This window comes from Periplaneta americana, chromosome 11, assembly GCF_040183065.1.
Source record: "Periplaneta americana isolate PAMFEO1 chromosome 11, P.americana_PAMFEO1_priV1, whole genome shotgun sequence".
NCBI lineage: Eukaryota > Metazoa > Arthropoda > Insecta > Blattodea > Blattidae > Periplaneta > Periplaneta americana.
Genome location: NC_091127.1, coordinates 145,905,563 through 145,925,826, shown reverse-complemented (window position 1 = coordinate 145,925,826; position 20,264 = coordinate 145,905,563). Strand labels below are relative to the sequence as shown.

At 34.3% G+C, this 20,264-nt stretch overlaps 1 protein-coding gene across 1 annotated transcript in view; it reads right to left on the bottom strand.

Moving 5' to 3' along the window:
• The window catches only part of LOC138708553 (uncharacterized), a 77,660-nt gene extending 59,923 nt beyond the window's left edge, over positions 1 to 17,737 (bottom strand). Inside the window, exons 1-3 of the mRNA XM_069838668.1 lie at positions 17,656 to 17,737; positions 6,908 to 7,026; positions 4,535 to 4,692 (exon numbers count right to left, since the gene is read on the bottom strand). Of these exons, the coding sequence (XP_069694769.1) occupies positions 4,535 to 4,692; positions 6,908 to 7,026; positions 17,656 to 17,737 (359 nt within the window). The remainder of the gene's footprint in view (positions 1 to 4,534; positions 4,693 to 6,907; positions 7,027 to 17,655) is intronic.
• Between the last annotated feature and the right edge of the window lie 2,527 nt (positions 17,738 to 20,264).

Here is a 20,264-nt window from a genome sequence, read left to right as displayed (position 1 = left end):
TACAAGAGCGTATTTTCGATTTTCTTATTTATTTTATGATTATTAATTTCAATTCAGGAATCCGCCCCTGAGCACGAGTTCTACTCTTTCAGGGGTGAGCTAAAGTTTTTCTATATATATTATATTTTATGTTACAATTATTAGCAAAATAATAAATAAATAAAACAAATTAAAAAAAATGTTTTATTTCTATGAGCCATTCATAAGATATTTTTTATCAGTCTTAGAGAAATTTTACCCACAAGTATTTTTCGTACAGTTTATCTAGTTATTTTTCAGTCCACCATCCAAATGACATTATTTCGTGGGGTGAAACTTAAAAAATTCTTTAACCCCTCTAAATTTTTTTTACAAAAGTGTATAATGAAAATCTGCTTGAAAATCTATTGAATACCCTTCTAAACTCTATTCAGAATTTCAAATCTTATAAGATTGAACAGTCTGATAAGTGCAATATGTCATTAGCCAGTGATGTATGCAATGAAGGGAGAAGGAAACTGGCCACTCTACCTCATTTTCTCCTGGCTTAGTTGCGTCATGAGCGATGATTTATTGATGTCACTTAAGTGGTTCAAACCTTTCTTCGGACAGTTGACTGAACAGCAACAAGATTGAACAATTATGCAAATTTGATAACCATGATGTGTGGGTCCGATAATTTCTCACTGAATAAATATAATATGTATTATTATATTATTGAACTATGCTATTATCACAAAAATCACAAAAGTATATAGATCTACCATTTATTTAGGTTTACAATATTAGGCAGAAAAGCCTTTTCACAGTGGCGTGTTTAAAAGACAGTTTTGATCTAGTCCCAATATTATGTAACTCCATAGTCAATATCCCGAATTTTCAACATTTTGTGTTACGAAGATCAGTAAAAAATTAAATATCTACTTATAAATGATAATTTTTTAATTGATTCTGTATGTAAAGTATTTTGTGTTGTTACATTTTTGTTTTTAGTTAAATGGTCGAGAAATGATTAGATATGGCTCAAATAAGTTTACAAATAAATGGGACTAGACAAATTACAAAATTAAAGATTGTGACCATCTTCTCTAATAAAAATTTCACATATTTCGAAAAGAATTTGATACACGCTGGATTTCGTTTCTATCGAAGGAGTTGAACCCTGGTACATGATCTGTATCATTCAATTTATGACTGTCATCTTTAAAGGTTTTAGTTTTAACAATTTCATCACTATGTCTTGAATACACCTTCCTTTTGAGCTACTTTCTTAATGATTTCGTGCGAGACTATTATAGCCTATCGCATACGTAATGAGTTTTGACGTGTATACATCTATAAGGTAGCTCCAGTACTATGATGCTATTCTAGAAAGTCAATCAACATATTTTCAGACACGTTTTGTCGCGTCTATAATTTCTAAACTACACGACGTATTCGCATGACGTAAACGAGACCGACAGACGAAAGATTATTGTACCCAACGTGACCTTGAGTACTGTCAACTAGCAATACCCGTCCCGGGACGGGAGAATTTCAAGTACGAATTGGCGGGTAGCGTGCCAGCCGAGGCAATGTGACTCGAGAATGGGAAGTGATAGAACGTTCGTAGTGAGGTCAAACCAGCCTTAAATCTCAATTGAGCAACATCAGTAGTAGATAAGTTAATCTGCAAAAATCCGCGAATTAATTCGAGTGAAGAGATGAAATTCACAATGTCGAGGCATATGCAGTGTGAGCGTATAAGCAACGGGTAGCAAACGATAATGCCACGATGGTTACTATAACAACCGACATGTTTATTCTCAGTTCATACAGTACAGCGAAGATACTGGTTATCATTATAATACCTAGAAAGGATAGATGTTGTCACTGCTGTAGTTTAACAGCAATTCTATCAACGACGTATTCGCGCATAAAACTTACAGCTGATGCATCCTATCCCGCTTTTTCTTCAGTTAGAACGCGATTTATGCTCTATCTGTTCTACTTGAAAATGAGCCGGTTTCTCTCCTTTTTTCTTTTACTAAATTCTAGATTGTAGACTGAGATACTACAGTAGAAATATAAGGCGATATTTTTGTACGATTTCTTTGTAATATTCGTATAGTAAATGGAGAGTGACTGTTCTATTAGTCTTATGTTCTATCATATATAGGTCTACTGCATTGTCATGAACTAAACTGAACTGCACTGAATGGAAGTCGACTATACAGGCTGATTCACGAGGATTTACCGTCACTTACGGAGTTTTATTTTCGAAGACATTCTGAGCAAAATATGTCATTTAAACATGCGTCTTAATCCCAATATTTTCAGAGTTACACTAATTTGAAGTTGTTAGTAAAATACCCTTTTCTTGGGTTTTAAGGGTAAAAGAATATTACAAATAGAGAATGAACTATCAGAAGTACCATTTCTTTAATTGGCTAGTGTTTTGAAGCAAAACATGTGTTGTTAATTGCTTTGTACATATTTTGTTTTTCCAGTTTTTAACTAAAAATTACATCATTCTTACGCACTTATCACAAAAATTGTTACAAATCATACAACTTTAGGAACTTGATTCTTTACAGTTTAATTATGCATCGTAATGTACAGTCTTGTAGAATTACAAGAGTGGCGTGATTTGTAACAATTGTGTGACAAATGCGTAATAAAATGTAATTTTGTAGTTACAAATCGAAAAAAAAAATCTGTACGAAGCAACTATGGAACTAGGAACTATGGAACTCTAGTTAGTAGTAAGCTAAAGTATGCGTCTGTAATATAGTCACCTCAGTTCCAATCCCATCAGATGCAAATAGAAAGGATACAGAAAATATTTGTACGTTATTTATATTTAAAAAAAAAACATCACATGTCATCTTATAAAAACCAAATTTCATATAATCAGTTACTTTTTGAATTTAATTAAAAACTTTAAAATCTCGACGATTAATAAATAGTCAAATTTCACTCTATAAGACTGTTAACGGTATATTGAATAACTGTGATTTTCTTAAATTCCTTCAGTTCAATGTAAAAAGAACAGAATTACGTCATAGGCGACCTTTTGTTATTCCAGTTCCTAGAACTGTGTTCTTAAAAAACTCTCCGTTGTTTGTTATGTGTAATACAGCTTTCTGTCTTTAAACTGTGATTCTCAATTAGATTTCAGTTTAATATTAAAAAGAATTGTATTTCCTTAGATATTTAAATGATGAAGAAGTGTATTGTAATGTTTTTACTCTAGTTTTTAAATAATTTTATGCTCGACCATGCCGAAATGTAGTAATTATACACCTGGTAGTAGCCCTTTAATGCACCTCATTAAAGTACACGTATTCATTATAATTCAGTTGTTCAGTCAATGAGAAATCACCATTGTACCATTATAAAACCGCAAGTATCGATTATCCTCGGATATGCAATCGAACGACAATTAGCGAAAAGTCACGGAGGCTGGAAATCCAATACTGTCGCAGAAGGTTATGTTCTGTTACTATAATAATTAGCGTTAATTGTAAATAATAGTTAAATAAATTCAATTTGTCATCTCGTTTTTCAATTCTAAATCAATTTCCAGGTTATATCAAGACTAATCTTCATGTTATTCTCGAGATTATATCATTTCTTTGACTGACTAGTGTTCTGAAGCTAAAAATGTTTGTCAGTTGCTTTGTACAGATTTTATTTTTCAATTTATAACTAAAAATGACATCATTCTTACGCACTTATCACAAAAATTGTTACAAATTATACAGCTTTAGGAATTTGATTCTTTACAGTTTAATTATGCACCCTAATGTACAGTCTTGAAGAATTTACTAGAGTGGCATGATTTGTAACAATTGTTGTGATAAATGTATAAGAAAATTGTAATTTTGTTGTTTAATGTCTAAAAAAAATTCTATACGAAGCAACTATGAAATTTACAACAAATTTTTAGCTTCAGAATACTAGCTAATTAAAGAAAGGATACTCCTGAATAGTTCATTCTTTATCTGTAAAATTATTTTACCCTTAAAAATAAAGAAAGAAAGGTATTTTACAAACAACTGCAAATTAGTGTAACTCTGAAAATATTGAGATTAGGACACATATTTATATGAAAATTTTTGCTCAGAATGTCTTCGGAAATAAGCTCCGTAAGTGACGGTAAATCCTCGTGAATCACTCTGTATACTAATACTATGCTCTAACTTTGACGTCCCTTTAGCCTGCGTTATCTGTCCATACTACGCAACGCAAAACCATCCAACACTCGATCCAGGGGAAATGCAAACACTATCTCCTTGGCAGTCGTGTGAGACCTATAACAGTGAAAGGCCGACGACATTTACCTGAACGAAACCTGTGTCCTGGCGAATGGTATGTACCACAGTCTACTATATACAGTCACGAAGCTTGAGTTTTGAGGGTGCTAGAAACAATAGACTGTGACGGTTCTATTTTGCATGCCTCTAATGAGGCGATATTAGCGATCCTAGTGGTGAGCAACTATCTAATGTTTGCATATTTACTACGTATTGAGCTTCGCGACTGTATATACTAGAATGTGGTATGTACTTACTCGTAGACAAAAGGTCCGATCTCCTGTACGGCGGGTTTGCCTCCTTTCTGTATCTCCGCGGGGTTGGTCACGTTGAAGAAGTAAACTTTGAACCCCACTGGGTCGGGAAAGTTGGACCACATTTCTCTCAAGTCCGTCCCCGGCTTCAAGTTGATATTCTAGTGATCAAATGCATTTAATTTACTTTTCCATTGCCATATCAAAAACGTGTCCCTATTTTAAGCATTTTCTCAATATGCAGAGTGAACCGTAAATAATGTTATTAATTTTAGGAAATTATTTTTTGGGATATTTCAAGCAAAAATAATAAAATGTACAGTGTTGCTTGGTTTTTTGCTTCCTTTTTGAGATAAAAACTGTTTTATATGAAACATTTCATAGCGTGTTTTGGGAAAACCATTGATTTAATTCCCAATATACTCAGTCAGTTTAGAAGAACAGTATATTATGATAAATTATTGAAAGAATTTCAGTTTTGCACATTTAAAGGGCAAAATTGACATACTTTCAATGATTTTATTATCGTAATACACTACTCTCTTAAATTGACTGAGCATGTTGGGAATTAAATCAATGGCTTTCCCAAAACACGCTATGAAATGTTTCTTATAATACAACTTTTATCTCGACAAGGAAGTAAAAACGAGCAAATGTATTAAACTTTTTTGTTTGAAATATCTCAAAGAATAACTCCTTGAAATATTTTTTAAACAATGCATCATTTAATATTTCAATATCTTTTACATTGCTTTCATTTGCATCAGAAGTACAGGACAAAAATAATTGATTTCATAGATCCTGCTCTTAATTCAAAATTATGTCAAACTTTATCAAATTTATTTCAGAATTAGAAATATACTAACTTATGTCCAATTGGGATATTTTTATTACTCCGTTTTCTTCCGCTAATTCACATTATAAATTCTGGCAAGGGTTATAATCATAATTTCGCACTACTTCAAGCTTTGGATTCGTTGTAAAGTATTTTTTGAGTAAAATGTCAGATTGAAGAATGGTCTTCCATATTACACATTTCATGAAGCAAGAAGTGATAGAAAAGAGTACACAGAAGAGAGCATTTCTTGTAGTTTTTTGGACTTAAGTAATAATAATAATAATAATAATAATAATAATAATAATAATAATAATAATAATGCAAATCTAGTCTTTCAGGTGAAGCTCCCTGTAAAGCAGATTTGAATAATTTCAAGGGAAAAATTGTTCCGGGGCCGGGTATCGATCCCGGGATCTCTGGTTGAACATACCAGCGCTATTACCAACTGAGCTACCCGTGAACTCCACCCGACACCATCTCAACAGTGACGTATATATTATGCAAATCTAGTCTTTCACCTGAAAGACTAGATTTGCATAATATATACGTCACTGTGTACGTTAACAGAAAACCACAATTCCAAGTCACACTCGATGTGAGTCTCTGGCGTTTCGTCAGCCCACACGAGTCGTGTGGATATAAAGGGAAAAGTTGAGACGGTGTCGGGTGGAGTTCCCGGTTAGCTCAGTTGGTAAGAGCGCTGGTACGTTCAACCAGAGGCCCCGGGATCGATACCCGGCCCCGGAACAATTTTTCCCTTGAAATTATTCAAATAATAATAATAATAATTTTATTTATTTGTTTATTTATTTATTTTATTTATTATTAATATTTGTGTGCTGAACAACAGCCAGAGGCCAATTATAGTTCAGCACAATACACAAACAGAAGATACAAAGGTGCAAAACAAAAATAAATAATATCTTAAATAACAAAAACATACATGAATACAATTGAGTACAAACAGTAAAAACTAATAATCAAAACGAAACTAAACCTTAAAAGGATCTAAATTGTGCCCATCAAATTGGCATATTTTATGCATCTACAGACTGGAGAAAGTGATTTTGAATTTCGGTTATAAAAATTTTTTTGAAATCTTAAACCTTTTGTAGGAATACGAAGGCTGATATTGTTTATGATAATAATAATAATAATAATAATAATAATAATAATAATAATAATAATAAAGTAAAGAATAATGATACTAAACTAATCGTTTTACGATTTAATCATATATCAGCCCATACCGTCTTCAAGAGTGCAAAAATTGGCCATGCATTTTTGCCGGACTAGTACTTTAAATTAGAAAAGTTGTGGTATTTCAATTTTTCTCAAATGAGATCGTAATGATCGGTATTCCTTTATTTGCGTATTATTATACTTTAATTCTTTATTTTTATTTCTTCATGCTACAATGTCAATTTGTCTTTTAAGTGCAAAATGGGGATTAATATTTCACTATAGAGAAATCGTATGTCAGTGACTCTAAAAAGGAACTATTTCTAGTTGAAGCTGTGGTTTATTCCATAACTCACTGAAGCTATCTGCCCGTAGATCATCTTGGGTAGCGCGTACCAACCCAGGACCGCGCCGACCGTGATGATGAGAATCCCTGCCAGCAGCAGCCGCTTCGGGGACATATTCTGCAACGAGACTGTCAGTAGTGTGACGTCATTAAATTTTGCCTTTCGTTTATATTAAAAGAGTGACTAGAAATACGATAGTTTTCGATAACTGAAGAGGCGATTGAGATATGGAACTATACTTCGTTCCACAATGAGCTGAGGTAGAACGTTCAGACCGCCCAACTTCAAGACAAGCGTGGGATGAGACCTCTGCCATTGGTTGAATAGCAATTACTGGGTGTTCAGTTCAAAGTGTGTCATGGCTCATTGTATGCCGTCACGTGGCTAGTTGATGAGCCTAGAGAATTCAATCTTCCTACATTTCCGCAGAGGTGTATTACTTATCTGCCAGAGATGTTGCCTACCAAGTACGGCGTTCATTCAGAAGAGTACTTACCGATAAGTACGGTAACGCCGATACTGGCAGGAATGTGAACTGTTTCGAAACATGTACTGAGGTGAGTTTTTTCTTACTGTCGGGATATGGGGAGAGGGTTAAGACGATTACTTACGTACACTATTTGTTGACATTAACTTCGACGGTCAACATGGACACGGAGCATTTGATTTGTGTTGTGGAATGTTGCCGTACGCAACCGATGATAACAAATAACCTGCGTACGACTTGGCCCGCGCAAAACACAGTTCGAAAGAGGTTATGGTCGCACACAGACCGTACAGACCGCCATCTGTTGCTACGACGTTCAAGTTATACCGTACACGTTCTCAAGTTCAGATTGAACCCCTTGATTAATGGGTAACTTCTCTGACACAAAAGCTGAAACTCGCTTCCAATCGCTGACTCATCAACAGTGACGTCATGACACACTTTGAAATGAACACCCAGTATACTTCTCTCCTTCTCTGCCGGGAATGTGTATTTCTCCTGTCAGACATTGTGGAACGAAGTATAGTGTTAGAAAACATATCTTTGTTTTGCCTGTGGGATGGTATTCCTTCCTGCTCTTTATGATGCGAACTACCGCATTTGACGCGAACTTCATACCAACGACAGTTCTCTTTGTATTTTTTTTAAGCGTTCGTTCACATCAGATTTAATAATGTGCCACAGATACAAAAGTAGCAGTATTTGAACTGCAAAACATGTGCAATTTCTTTCGTATCCTGCACGTACTAAAATTACTAGGCATGTTATTTTGGAGGAAATCAAATCTTATGACAAAAATTTTAAGTGCTTTTTTTATTTTAGTAGGTTATTTTACGACGCTTTATCAACATCTTAGGTTATTTAGCGTCTGAATGAGATGAAGATGATAATGCCGGTGAAATGAGTCCGGGGTCCAACACCGAAAGTTACCCAGCATTTGCTCATATTGGGTTGAGGGAAAACCCCGGAAAAAACCTCAAAACAGGTAACTTTCCCCAATCGGGAATCGAACCCGGGCCACCTGGTTTCGCGGCTAGACGCGCTAACCGTTACTCCAAAGGTGTGGACTTTAAGTGCTAATATTGTTCTAAAATTGCATTTCCGTACAGGAGCTTTTTTTTGTCTCAAATCCCTTTCGAAGGTAATCAAAATAGGCTGTATCAGTCCTTTGTAAGTAAGGTTCGGATAAACTAGCTATATCAGGATAGGCATCCTTGGTCCGTGCATTTTGCTTACAAATATTTTTTAGTTGTCGCGTGTCTCCCCAGCCGACAGTAGTGATGACGTATATTCAGTTCCTATCGGCTGTATTGGACTCCACTGACATTTTAGCTAGGTTATTGTTATAGATCTTAAGATGCAAATATTGCCGAAACCGTTAATCTATTAAATGTAGGGGAAAATCGGCTAATTCCGCAGTAATGCATATATGATTTTACTGCGGCTTTACAATAGCGTAATAGTAATATGCGTTACAAGAACGGTATGTTGAAGTTTTCATGTTCGAGGAAAAGTTTGAAAAAGCGAAACGTAGTTGAGCTTTTTCAATTTCCGAGAATTGAAAGAAAACATACCGCTCGTGTATCGTACATTATTTTGTGCGAAGATCGTTTATTACATACCTGAAAGACGAATTTCTAATTAGTTGCAATGAAATCTCCATCTTGGTTTCTGTTCAATGACGGCAAATTTGCAAAACAAAAATATCTATTTTCAACATTGTTGCTTTAAAATGTTTTCTGTGTTTACTCCAGCAGGCCGTGATATACGTCTGTCTTTTTTTTCCCCAGTCTATAAATGCGAACTTAAAACAAACGGTAAGGTTGTGTAATGATTTATTTTTCAATTTAATATTTTAACAATATTATTTATATAACATATTGCAGTAATAACATCGGCATCTGGAATCTTGTTGATTTTTTCACGGCTTCCTTCATGTTACTTGCATCACGAATGCAGTAACTTTAATGTAGTTGTAGAGTTTACTTAATTTTTGCAAATATTTAAAAACAATAATTAACAGTGCAATTTAGGTGAAATTGCAGTGGTAAGTTTCCAATTTATAATTTTATTACTATATTGAACGTCTCTAAAAATAATATGTTAAAAGCCTAAAGCAGTAAAATCAATATGTCACTTAAGCGGTAAGAAGAGGGAAATTGTTATGTGTGTTAGGTTGGGAATACTGAATGTGGAATTTCACACTTTCCGCGGATTGGTTTTGTGCGGAAACCAAGCAAATACGCACGATCTCGCACAAACGTAAGTTTTGAGAGGCTGTCAACAGGAGGTATGTCCTCTGCAATACTATAGAAGAAAATCAAGGATATTGGTCGACACCTCTGTCGGCAATACAGTGAAACATCGAAAGTTGCCTGTTTTTCGTGTTTTGCTACACAGCTGTGAAGAAAGAGAGCATTGTTACATATAAATTGTTCCTTTTATATTACTTTCATAATGTATTTCATAATTATTTACTACTGCGGAATTACCCACGTCCTATTGCGGATTTATCCGCACTGTTGCGGAATTACCCGAGTTGTTATTTTTCAACTGTAATGTATGTACAACTAAATATATTTGCATTTTAATAGGTCTCTTTATCTCATTTGGTAATGAAAGTTTTCGTCCATGTGTATATACCTTGATAATATTTTTCAATAAACATTTTGATAAAAATATGATAGATTTACTTCTTAATATTGCGGAATTAGCCGAGTCTCCCCTACTATAGTATTTAATAACTATATTGTACTTGATAAGCATATAGACGGCTATTACAGAAAATATGAATAAATTATTACCTGGTTATCGGATAATAACCATGATCATAAAAAAAGAAATTAACTTCTGTGTTTTGGTAAAATTTTGGTGATGACATATTAGCTGTTCAAATTATTTCAATAATTAAAGAGAATATAATTTTTACCATAAATTGGAAAATTGAATCATATTGATACAGTTCGTGATATTTACAAAATTATTAATTTGTTTCTGCATAGACTATTGATTCCAAAATGTCACGAAGCTTGTGTTCTTCATTGAATCTGAGGGTTCCAGCTTGAAAAAAAAAAAATGCGAAAATTGATTTTTGTTTATGTTGCCATGGCGATAATGGACCACGATGATGACGTAACATACGTCCGGTCGGCGCCCAACGTGAGATCGATATCTAATTCGGATCCAACTTATTACCGGTGATAATTTTCATACTTGATTATCACACGCGACATCGCTGGGACTTTCAGGTTGCATAATTACAAAAAAAGACGCAATATCGATCTTGTATGAACTACTTTTTTCAATAAAGGAAGGCATTGCTACTGAACTGAATGACGTTAATAAACTTAGTGCAGGGGTACTTAAAGTCGTGATGTACAGTAGCTACGATGCAGAAAATAAAATTATATTCTGACGGAAAGAAATGCCTTGTATGTATGTATTTATTTACACTGCAAGTGGGCAAGCACCCGGTGGCAGTGGTATACACAATATAAACAATACAAAATAAAATGATAAACAATACATAATAAAATCATAAACAATACATAATAAAATTTACAATACACAATACAATTATATACACAATACAATAGGAATACACAATACAATTTAACACAATAATTACAATTAATATTAAAACATAAATAAAATACCTAATTTTACAATACAACCTACATATGTATAAGCCCTACATAAGTTTCAATAGTCTTTCACTTTACTCTCATCTCACTCACTGTAGTGGCACTATGACGCATTTCACTGACACTTTAGGACACATTTCACTGACACTATAGAACACATTTCACTGACACTATAGAACACATTTTATTGGCGCTATAAATTATCACTGATCGGAACTATTTACTGTACTGTAAAACCATAACTTCACTGACTCACCTCGCTTCACTGATACAGCAGTTCAAATAAGTCAAATAATTACACCCTTATGCATACTTATAAACAGAACTACATTTAAGCAAACATTTCTAGTCTAAGGCCCTCTTACACGCTGTTTTTAAGTAATTTACAATTCAAACCAAGGAAGTAACTCGTCAAGCTAAATAAATACATGTCACCTTAAAAAATTAAATGTTAAATGTCACCTTAATTTTAATTTTCACTTTATACACAACTTTTTAAGTTATTCTTGAATCTCCTTAAGGAAGGACAGCCCTCAAAGACCGCTGCAGGTAGGTCATTCCAATCATTTATAGTTCTATTTAAAAATGAGAATTTACCTACATCCGTTTTCTGTTTCCTACATTTGATCTTAAAATCATGATCGTTCCTACCATAGTACGTTGGCTTTTCTAACCGAGCCGTTATGTCTAACCATGCTTTCTAACCTAGATGTGCTCTATACAATGATGTTATTCTAGTTTTCCTACGTCTGTTTTCCAAAGTTTCCCGTTTAAGTTCTTTTATCGTATCGTTTCCATCTTCTCTTTTACCTTTAACAAATTTAGCTGCCCTATACCGGATTCTTTCTAAGGAATTTATCTGATATATTCTATAGGGATCCCAACATGTAGTTCCGTATTCCATTCTTGTTTTCTCTTATTATTTTTCTTGTACTCCATCATTTTAGCAAACCAATTAATAGTCTGTTTTCATACAGTGCTCAGTGTGCCTCCATTATTCATAGATCAAACAGACCTATTTCTTCTTTTGGGCGAATACTTTTTGGAAATTTCTTTGTCTCGTATATTGCTTCCAGCGTTACTTTATTTCTTTTAGTTTACATTATTTTCTTACCTGTCTGCTTCTCAGTCTACAGTGGCGTGTCTTATTGGGTATTTATATTCTATGTTCTTATTGCAGCTGTGTTCAAATGTTGTTTTGATATAGATTTATTAGGTTCAGTTCGTCTGAATTCAATAGTACAGGAGCAAAAATGCTCTTATAATTCCATATATCTTATTCATTTTCATCTCTTTGGATTGCATCTTTCGCGTGTACTATCCTTTTTAATATTTTCTATTTTAGTTACTTATAGACCACTTATTTCTTTCTTTGTTTTCTATATTCCTTTTTATCTCCGGTTTATAATATAAGATGTAATTGGAAAAGTATTCATCTTATATTATTTTTTAAAGTAATTTCTTTATATTACATTGCGATCTCATTTATATTTAACGTTCAAAATTTCTATCATATTTTAACTTCAATTTTGATCACGCAATGCTACTCCAGCTACCATCCTAACGGTATGGTATTCATTTTGCTAGATTGAATTATTCTATTGTTTCCGTTAATATCCAATCATCCGCTCTGAACATCTTTAGATTTGCTATTTTCTCTCTATATTTCACTTTTTAAATTTCTGTCATATCTTCACTTTAGCTTCAATCGCGCAATGCTACTCCAGCTACCATCCTAACGGTAGGGTATTCATTTTGCTAGATTGAATTATTCTATTGTTTCCGTTAATATCCAATCATCCGCTCAGAACATCAGCACAGGAACCGTCATTAACTTATAAATTTGTTCTTGGATTTCTTATTTGCTCTATCTTTCAAACAATTTCAATGATGTAGTAAATGAAGTTCGGGGAAGCGATCTTTAACTTACTTTCTTAAGTGTCGATTAAATTTTTAACGGACCTTCTAAACCAGTGGTATTCAATCTTTTTTACTGGCGTACCCCTAAAATACATTTTTTAACTTCACACTCTTGAACTGCATTGTAAATTATATGAAAAATAACAAAAAAAGACAATTTGTAAACTGCATTAATTATGGGAATATAATAAAATATATCAGCATTTTACATACGTAGTGAGGAGCTCAGTGGGATGTGTATCTCTTGAGACAATCCCGCGTACCCCTGGCGGTACGCGTACCATAGATTGAATACCACTGTTCTAAACTACATATATTCCATGGGAAGTGACGCGATTATATTTCTATAACATCGAGAGAAAACCAGAACACAAAAAGAAAACCGACCCTATACTTCTCTTAAATATTCTGTAGGTTCCTGATATTGAACTATCTCCTTACATAAAAAGCGGTCAACTAGTGAAACAACTGGTTCTATAGTAATATTTTTCTTATGTTTTTATTTATTTATCGAAACATTTTCAAATCAGAGGCTGACATTAGACAAAGTAGAAAAAAGAAAATAGGACACAAATAAAAATAAACAGTGAAGGTTAACTGAGTTAGAGAAGTGACAAACAAACAAGCAAACAAAAAGAAACATTGAAAGTTATAATAAATAATAATGGTGCATCAGTTCTTTTAGTGTAATGAGTTAAAAAATAGGTGATTTCGTAAGAGTTTGATTCACTCTTTAGTCACCGAGAGGGCCAGGTTATTTAGCAAGAAAAGTTGTGCAGCCTTAGGGTCTTACACAATTGGTGCGAGAAATTAGGCATCGTTCCTCTCACTCCAAACATAAATCCTGTGACACTGATATCATTAAGATTATGTCTATCTTCACAATGCGGGATGGATGGAACACAAATTTTCCGCTTCTCCTCGTGTACGTTTTCAGGCTGTGATTTGTATGTCTTGAACCTGATGGTGGAGATCAGTGATCATCTCCTGAGACAAAGGTTCACTAATGGCGAATATGTTAAGGGGAGAGGATGGTATTTTTTGGTGAAAAATGAGTAAATTAAAAAAAAAATCTTTAAAATACTCTGTGATATGTGTGGAATGCATAGCATAACATTTTGTGGATATTTGTGCCCTTATCGGATGTTGAGTCGCCATATTTAAACTTCCTGCGTTATGGATTTTTAAATCACTCGCCCACTTTTATTGTTGTTTCCGGTAAATTAAATTAAAAAAAAGAATATGTTTTCTTTAAAATACTCTTTGATATGTGTGGAATGCATTGCATAACATTTTGTGGTTATTTGTGCCCTTATCGGATGTTGAGACGTCATTTTTAAACTTCCTGCGCTATGGATTTTTAAATCACATGCCCACTTTTATCGGTTTCCAATAACTTCATTTCTTTTGCTACATTGCCAGACAAAAATGGATATAATTTCTGAACTATTAAAGATACATGCATGAAATTTAGAGCACACATTATTTGGACTATTAGGAAACTTTTCTCAGTAACAGAATTTTCTTAATTGATTTCATTTAAAAAATACGTCCGTTTGTTTGCAAGAAAGGAAATCAGAAAATTGTTATTAGATTTTAATTGTTTATTTTACAAACGTAGGAACTAATACCAAAATTCTGTTACAGATAGTTTGTAGAACATGCTTTTGCAAATAGGCCTACATTGCAAAAAAACAGTTTGAATCTATCTTTAAAAACGGTTTAGACATATCGGTTTGTAGTACAATCCTGCATTGGACATATTTTTTTTTTTCAAATTCGGGCCCCCAAATAATTTTTTTCAAAATATTTATATTTGGTTGAGTTCCTACAGCTATGAGCTCTCTACATACAAAAAATTAATATTTTACACCACATAGGAAAAAAGTTAAAAAAAATACCATCCTCTCCTCTTAATGAACCTATTACTTCCATTGTCGGCATTTCCGTAGACTTCTTCTTAGGCGGAGTATGTTAATATACTAAGCACACCGGTCAGATAAGTTCGAATTGCATGGTGTCTATATAGGTCCAGACGCAATGTATCGCCTTTATTTTGTATGTATATTACAATTTTTTATAAGTGCAACTCACCAAAATTCTTAACATATATTTTTACCGTAGACTTTTGGGCAAGGATGTACAGTACGTACAATTCTGCCTATGAGTGTCTGACTTTAATTTTCTACTCAACTTTGTCATATCTTGTCATATCAATTTTATATCCCTCGCTTCATTTTACGTTGTGTATTCCATTTCGAATTCATATGATTTCTTTGAATAAAAATTAGTACTTAGTTGATCTATAAGTTCGCAGCGTTTTTGTTCGTCATCAGAACGCTGCGTTGTTAGGAGATTGTTTATCGTTTGTCATTTGTTATTTGGAGTGTTGTGTCTGCACCTCTCTTTTAATCCCACGGTATGGCAAATATCTCAGTTCCGGTGGGAAATATGTTGAAAAATAGCTCAACAATTGCTGTATCTATTCCAATAAATCTTTCCATGAAATTGTATTTTCTTCCTGTTAACGGTCCCAGGGAAACATCTAGATGGCCTCGTAATTGCGTTCGAGTGGCTAAAATTTGTATAAGCAGTCATTTTGACATTTTAACATGGTGGAAAAAAATAACATTTTTATCTGTCCCCATGAGAATGTTTGTTTGCTTGTCAGACGCCTTGCAATTCAAGAAAAACGACTGGGAACACTGCATCAAGCGCTGCTGTAACACGATGATGTAAGGGCCATACTCGGCTAACATGATAAAAGCAGCTATCCAGGAGCTTAATTGGGAGATGATTCTACTGGGTACATTCCCCATATTCTTCTGATCTTACGCCCTCGCATTTCCTCTTTTACATTCTATACTCAACAATTTTCAAGGGAAACTCCTTTGATAACGGAGATTTTTCACATACTTGGGTTGACGACTTAGCTCCAAACCTGCAGATTTCTTCAGACATGAAATCGAAAAACTATTCCAGCGTTGGCAGAGTCATAGATAATGTAAGAGAATATATCTATGGTTGCGGTAAAAGGTCGAAAGTCAGACATGGTGCCTTTGAGTCACGACCTCCACGTGAATACAAGAAAAAATACAGAGAGTTCCTATGCAGACCGATCCCAGGCAGTAAAGTTTCGTCGAGTTAATGATGGTAGTGCGGAGCGCTCGTCCGGAGGAAGCTAAGCGGTTAGGGCTGGAGTGGAGCCGGTCTACGTAAGGAAGCGTGCACGGACTTTTCCGTACTCCGGCGCACGACCACTCGCCGCCCACCAACAGATTTTGTTACGCAGAATTTGGAGTGGGACCGGACTGCATAGGAACTCTTTGTAATTCATCAAATGGTATAAAGGGCACACGTTTATCCTCTTCCATAATTATATAGAGCATCATGTTTCCAGCTCTTTATAATGATATTGGTCCCCATTTCAAACATAGCTTTTCCTGTACTGAAGACTTGCAGTTTATAACTTATCCCCTTTTACCGCGCAACATATACATCACTGATTAATTTATGCCTTCAATTCATCAAAAATAAAAACTTGTCACAACGAAAAAGCTACGAATTTTTACATCAACCTAATATAATAAACACATTTATAGATTTATTTTGGAGGCTTTCCAGTGGTTTGAATATGCGCAAAAATATTATTATACAAGAATGAAAATGAACTAATACTCAAGTGGACTGAAAAGAGCCATATAGGACCATTTGATTGTATTTAGGGTAAAGTTGCCTAATTCCATGATACGTTTTTTCCATTGACTGTCACGGGGTAGGGTATCTTGCTAGGAAGTTCACCGATGTCTCAAAAGTAGGCGAAAAATGCACTCTTTCAAGAAAGATGTCTGGCGCTATGGTCGAACGGCAAAGCTTTGACTGACATTCAATTTAAAAAAAAGTATCACGGGATTAGGGGTATCACGGAAATAGGCAACTTTACCTTATTATATATATTTTTATTTATTTATTTATTTATTTATTTATTTATTTATTTATTTATTTATATTTAAGAATTTCGCATTGCTATCCTAATTGGTCTGGTGCTTATACCCCATTTACAGGTTGAAATCCGGCAAAAGCAGATAAATTTTTATGTGGACATAAAAGTACTATGATTTCCTTTGGAAGAGGAGTAAAATCGGGAGATATGTGGAGGGCATAAGTAGTCTACAAATTGCAGTATAGTCCTTGTCTGGAAATAGAACATTAGGATCAATTACTCCGCTATGCACTCTTTTTAAAAGCCGCACACAAAATCAAGGCCCGATGACAGAAGACACTTTTAGAATCTCTCTTCTTAATTTGGTTGAATAAAGTAATAACTACTTATATGTAATAATATTTTACATGAATAGTTCGTGGTTTGTCGAATCATGGATACAGCGCTGTCTCCATAACCAGCGTGTGTGAGTGCTCTCGCCGATATAAAAATTGCCGTTTCCCGGTAGGGAGATAAATTGTTCACCCGATATACACCTAATACAAATGCAAAATATTCATTAAGATGTTTTATGTTTATGATGTGGAACAAAACGAGAAGCTTTCGCACTAACGAAGAGACAGTTTTTCATCAGAATACAAAGACAATGTTAAAGTTGCCATAGCAACATGAAAATAAATATATTTATTCTTAAACAGTAATAAATCGAGTGATAATGCCTAATAAATATTGTATGAATAAAATAAAATTGTGTGAAACTCACCCATCTCGATGATTTGGGTATACGAGGAGAAGATAACCTCACGCAGCTTTGCGAGGAGCTTCACGTAGGCCCCAGGTTTCATCACTGAATAACTAGGCCTTTACAGTGCCTTATATGTCACATAGTCTCGCTTATTTTAAGCTTTCATAAGCTTCCGTGTTCTTCGCCGAGGGTCAACAACCCTACGTAGCGACACCCTCAAAGAGATTGGCGGCGCTTCGATCTCGTGTCCGCCACCTTCAGATCGTATTCGCGACGAATTATTTATGTTCTTTGACGAAGTATGTCGCATTTCGTTGTAGTATTGAGCAGGAACTAACCAATTACATTTTATTTGCGTATAATCAAATTTATTTTTTCCTAATTTCAGGTTCGCTGACCGACCTTGCAGAGAGTTCATTTACTGGTAAGTACAAAGGCCTTTAATGCAAGTATTCCAGATGGATTTCTCTGAAAACAGAAATGTTTGTTACTCTACTAATTTAATACTATTTCTGAACACCGTAGAAGTAATTTGTATAAATCTCTGTTGCGGCTATGTTCTGTACTTCAGTTATTTTGCATATCGATGTCTTCATCTCGGTTGCGACTATGTTCTGACTTCAGTTATTTTGCATATCGATGTCTTGATCTCTGTTGCGGCTATGTTCTGACTTCAGTTATTTTGCATATCGATGTCTTGATCTCTGTTGCGACTATGTTCTGAATTTCAGTTATTTTGCATATCGATGTCTTGATCTCGGTTGCGGCTATGTTCTGAACTTCAGTTATTTTGCATATCGATGTCTTGATCTCGGTTGCGACTATGTTCTGACTTCAGTTATTTTGCATATCGATGTCTTGATCTCGGTTGCGACTATGTTCTGACTTCAGTTATTTTTCATATCGATGTCTTGATCTCGGTTGCGACTATGTTCTGACTTCAGTTATTTTGCATATCGATGTCTTGATCTCGGTTGCGACTGTGTTCTGACTTCAGTTATTTTGCATATCGATGTCTTGATCTCGGTTGCGACTATGTTCTGACTTCAGTTATTTTGCATATCGATGTCTTGATCTCGGTTGCGACTATGTTCTGAACTTCAGTTATTTTGCATATCGATGTCTTGATCTCGGTTGCGACTATGTTCTGAACTTCAGTTATTTTGCATATCGATGTCTTGATCTCGGTTGCGACTATGTTCTGACTTCAGTTATTTTGCATATCGATGTCTTGATCTCGGTTGCGACTATGTTCTGAACTTCAGTTATTTTTGATATCGATGTCTTGATCTCGGTTGCGACTATGTTCTGACTTCAGTTATTTTGGATATTAATGTCTTGATCTCGGTTGCGGCTATGTTCTGAACTTCAGTTATTTTTGATATCGATGTCTTGATCTCGGTTTCGACAATGTTTTGAACTTAAATTCTGAATCTATAAAAATGAAATTGAAATTAAATTCAGGAAGAGACGTTATTGCAAAAATCTAAAGGGAGCTATCTACATGTCAGTTAATGATATGAATTTTTTGTGACTTATAAATGGAGGTGCGAGATTCCAGAAGTCACTTCTTTGACGATCAAATTCTATCGTATGGAGAATTCCAACTATGTAATTATCGGCTTACAGTTTATTAATGCTTCTTCTGCGCTCGATGGTTTCTATCGTTAGTCATTATTTATCAACGTGTAGGCACCCACATGTGAATTATGCAAGAAGATACCTGGTGAATGTCCTGAATCCAGTACCATTTTCCTTTTTATAAAACCCATTGCCACTGTTATATGAAAGTGTAATTTCCACATCGCACCCCTAGAATAATACTATCGTAACTCCCAAAAATTGAATTTTTAGCTACAGGCAATTTTGTAATCTTTATTTAGTCCTCTATCAAACAGTAGAACTGTCGTAGCCTATCTCTAAGTTCAAGGGTAAGTCTGCGTGACTCATACCGATACTTGGTAATCTGACTTTTCATACAAGTTTGAAATATTTGTTTTGCATTTACTCATAACTAATTTTGGTACTATTTTAAGGGTGCAAAATTTAATTAGGTATATAAACCTTTCGGTAGTATAAATTTAGCAAAATTAGAAATTTAATTTCTACATATGTTATGAATTAATCTTGCTCTGGAAGTTGATAGTGATTAGGTAATACTTGTAGCTTTATAAGAAAATTTTGTAATTCGAAAAACCTTTATTGTTAAGGGAAATTATATTTTTAAATTGGGGAGGGTGCAATTTTTGTAGGGATCATTTGTTTCGCTGATGTCTTGTACAATTTTAAATATTTTAATGCTTTCTTCTCTATTTTATTCATAATTAGTATATTAATAAATCCGCCCTTATCAGTTGAATGTATGAGTAAGAAATATTTTTTGCGATTTTTGGATGTAAAGTTTAATTATTTTTACGTGAAACAATACTAATAATGGAAAAGGAACTTTACATGATAAAACAGTTCTCAAGGTAGGATTTATTTTCCAGTACGAAATACAAGCATGCAAAATTTCATGAATTTATATAAAAAAAAAAAACATCGCGGTGTGGCTGTTCGGAGACACGGCGTCATGTGTTTTTACATTTTACTGGTGTTTTACATGAATACGTCTGGCTTAAATCGAC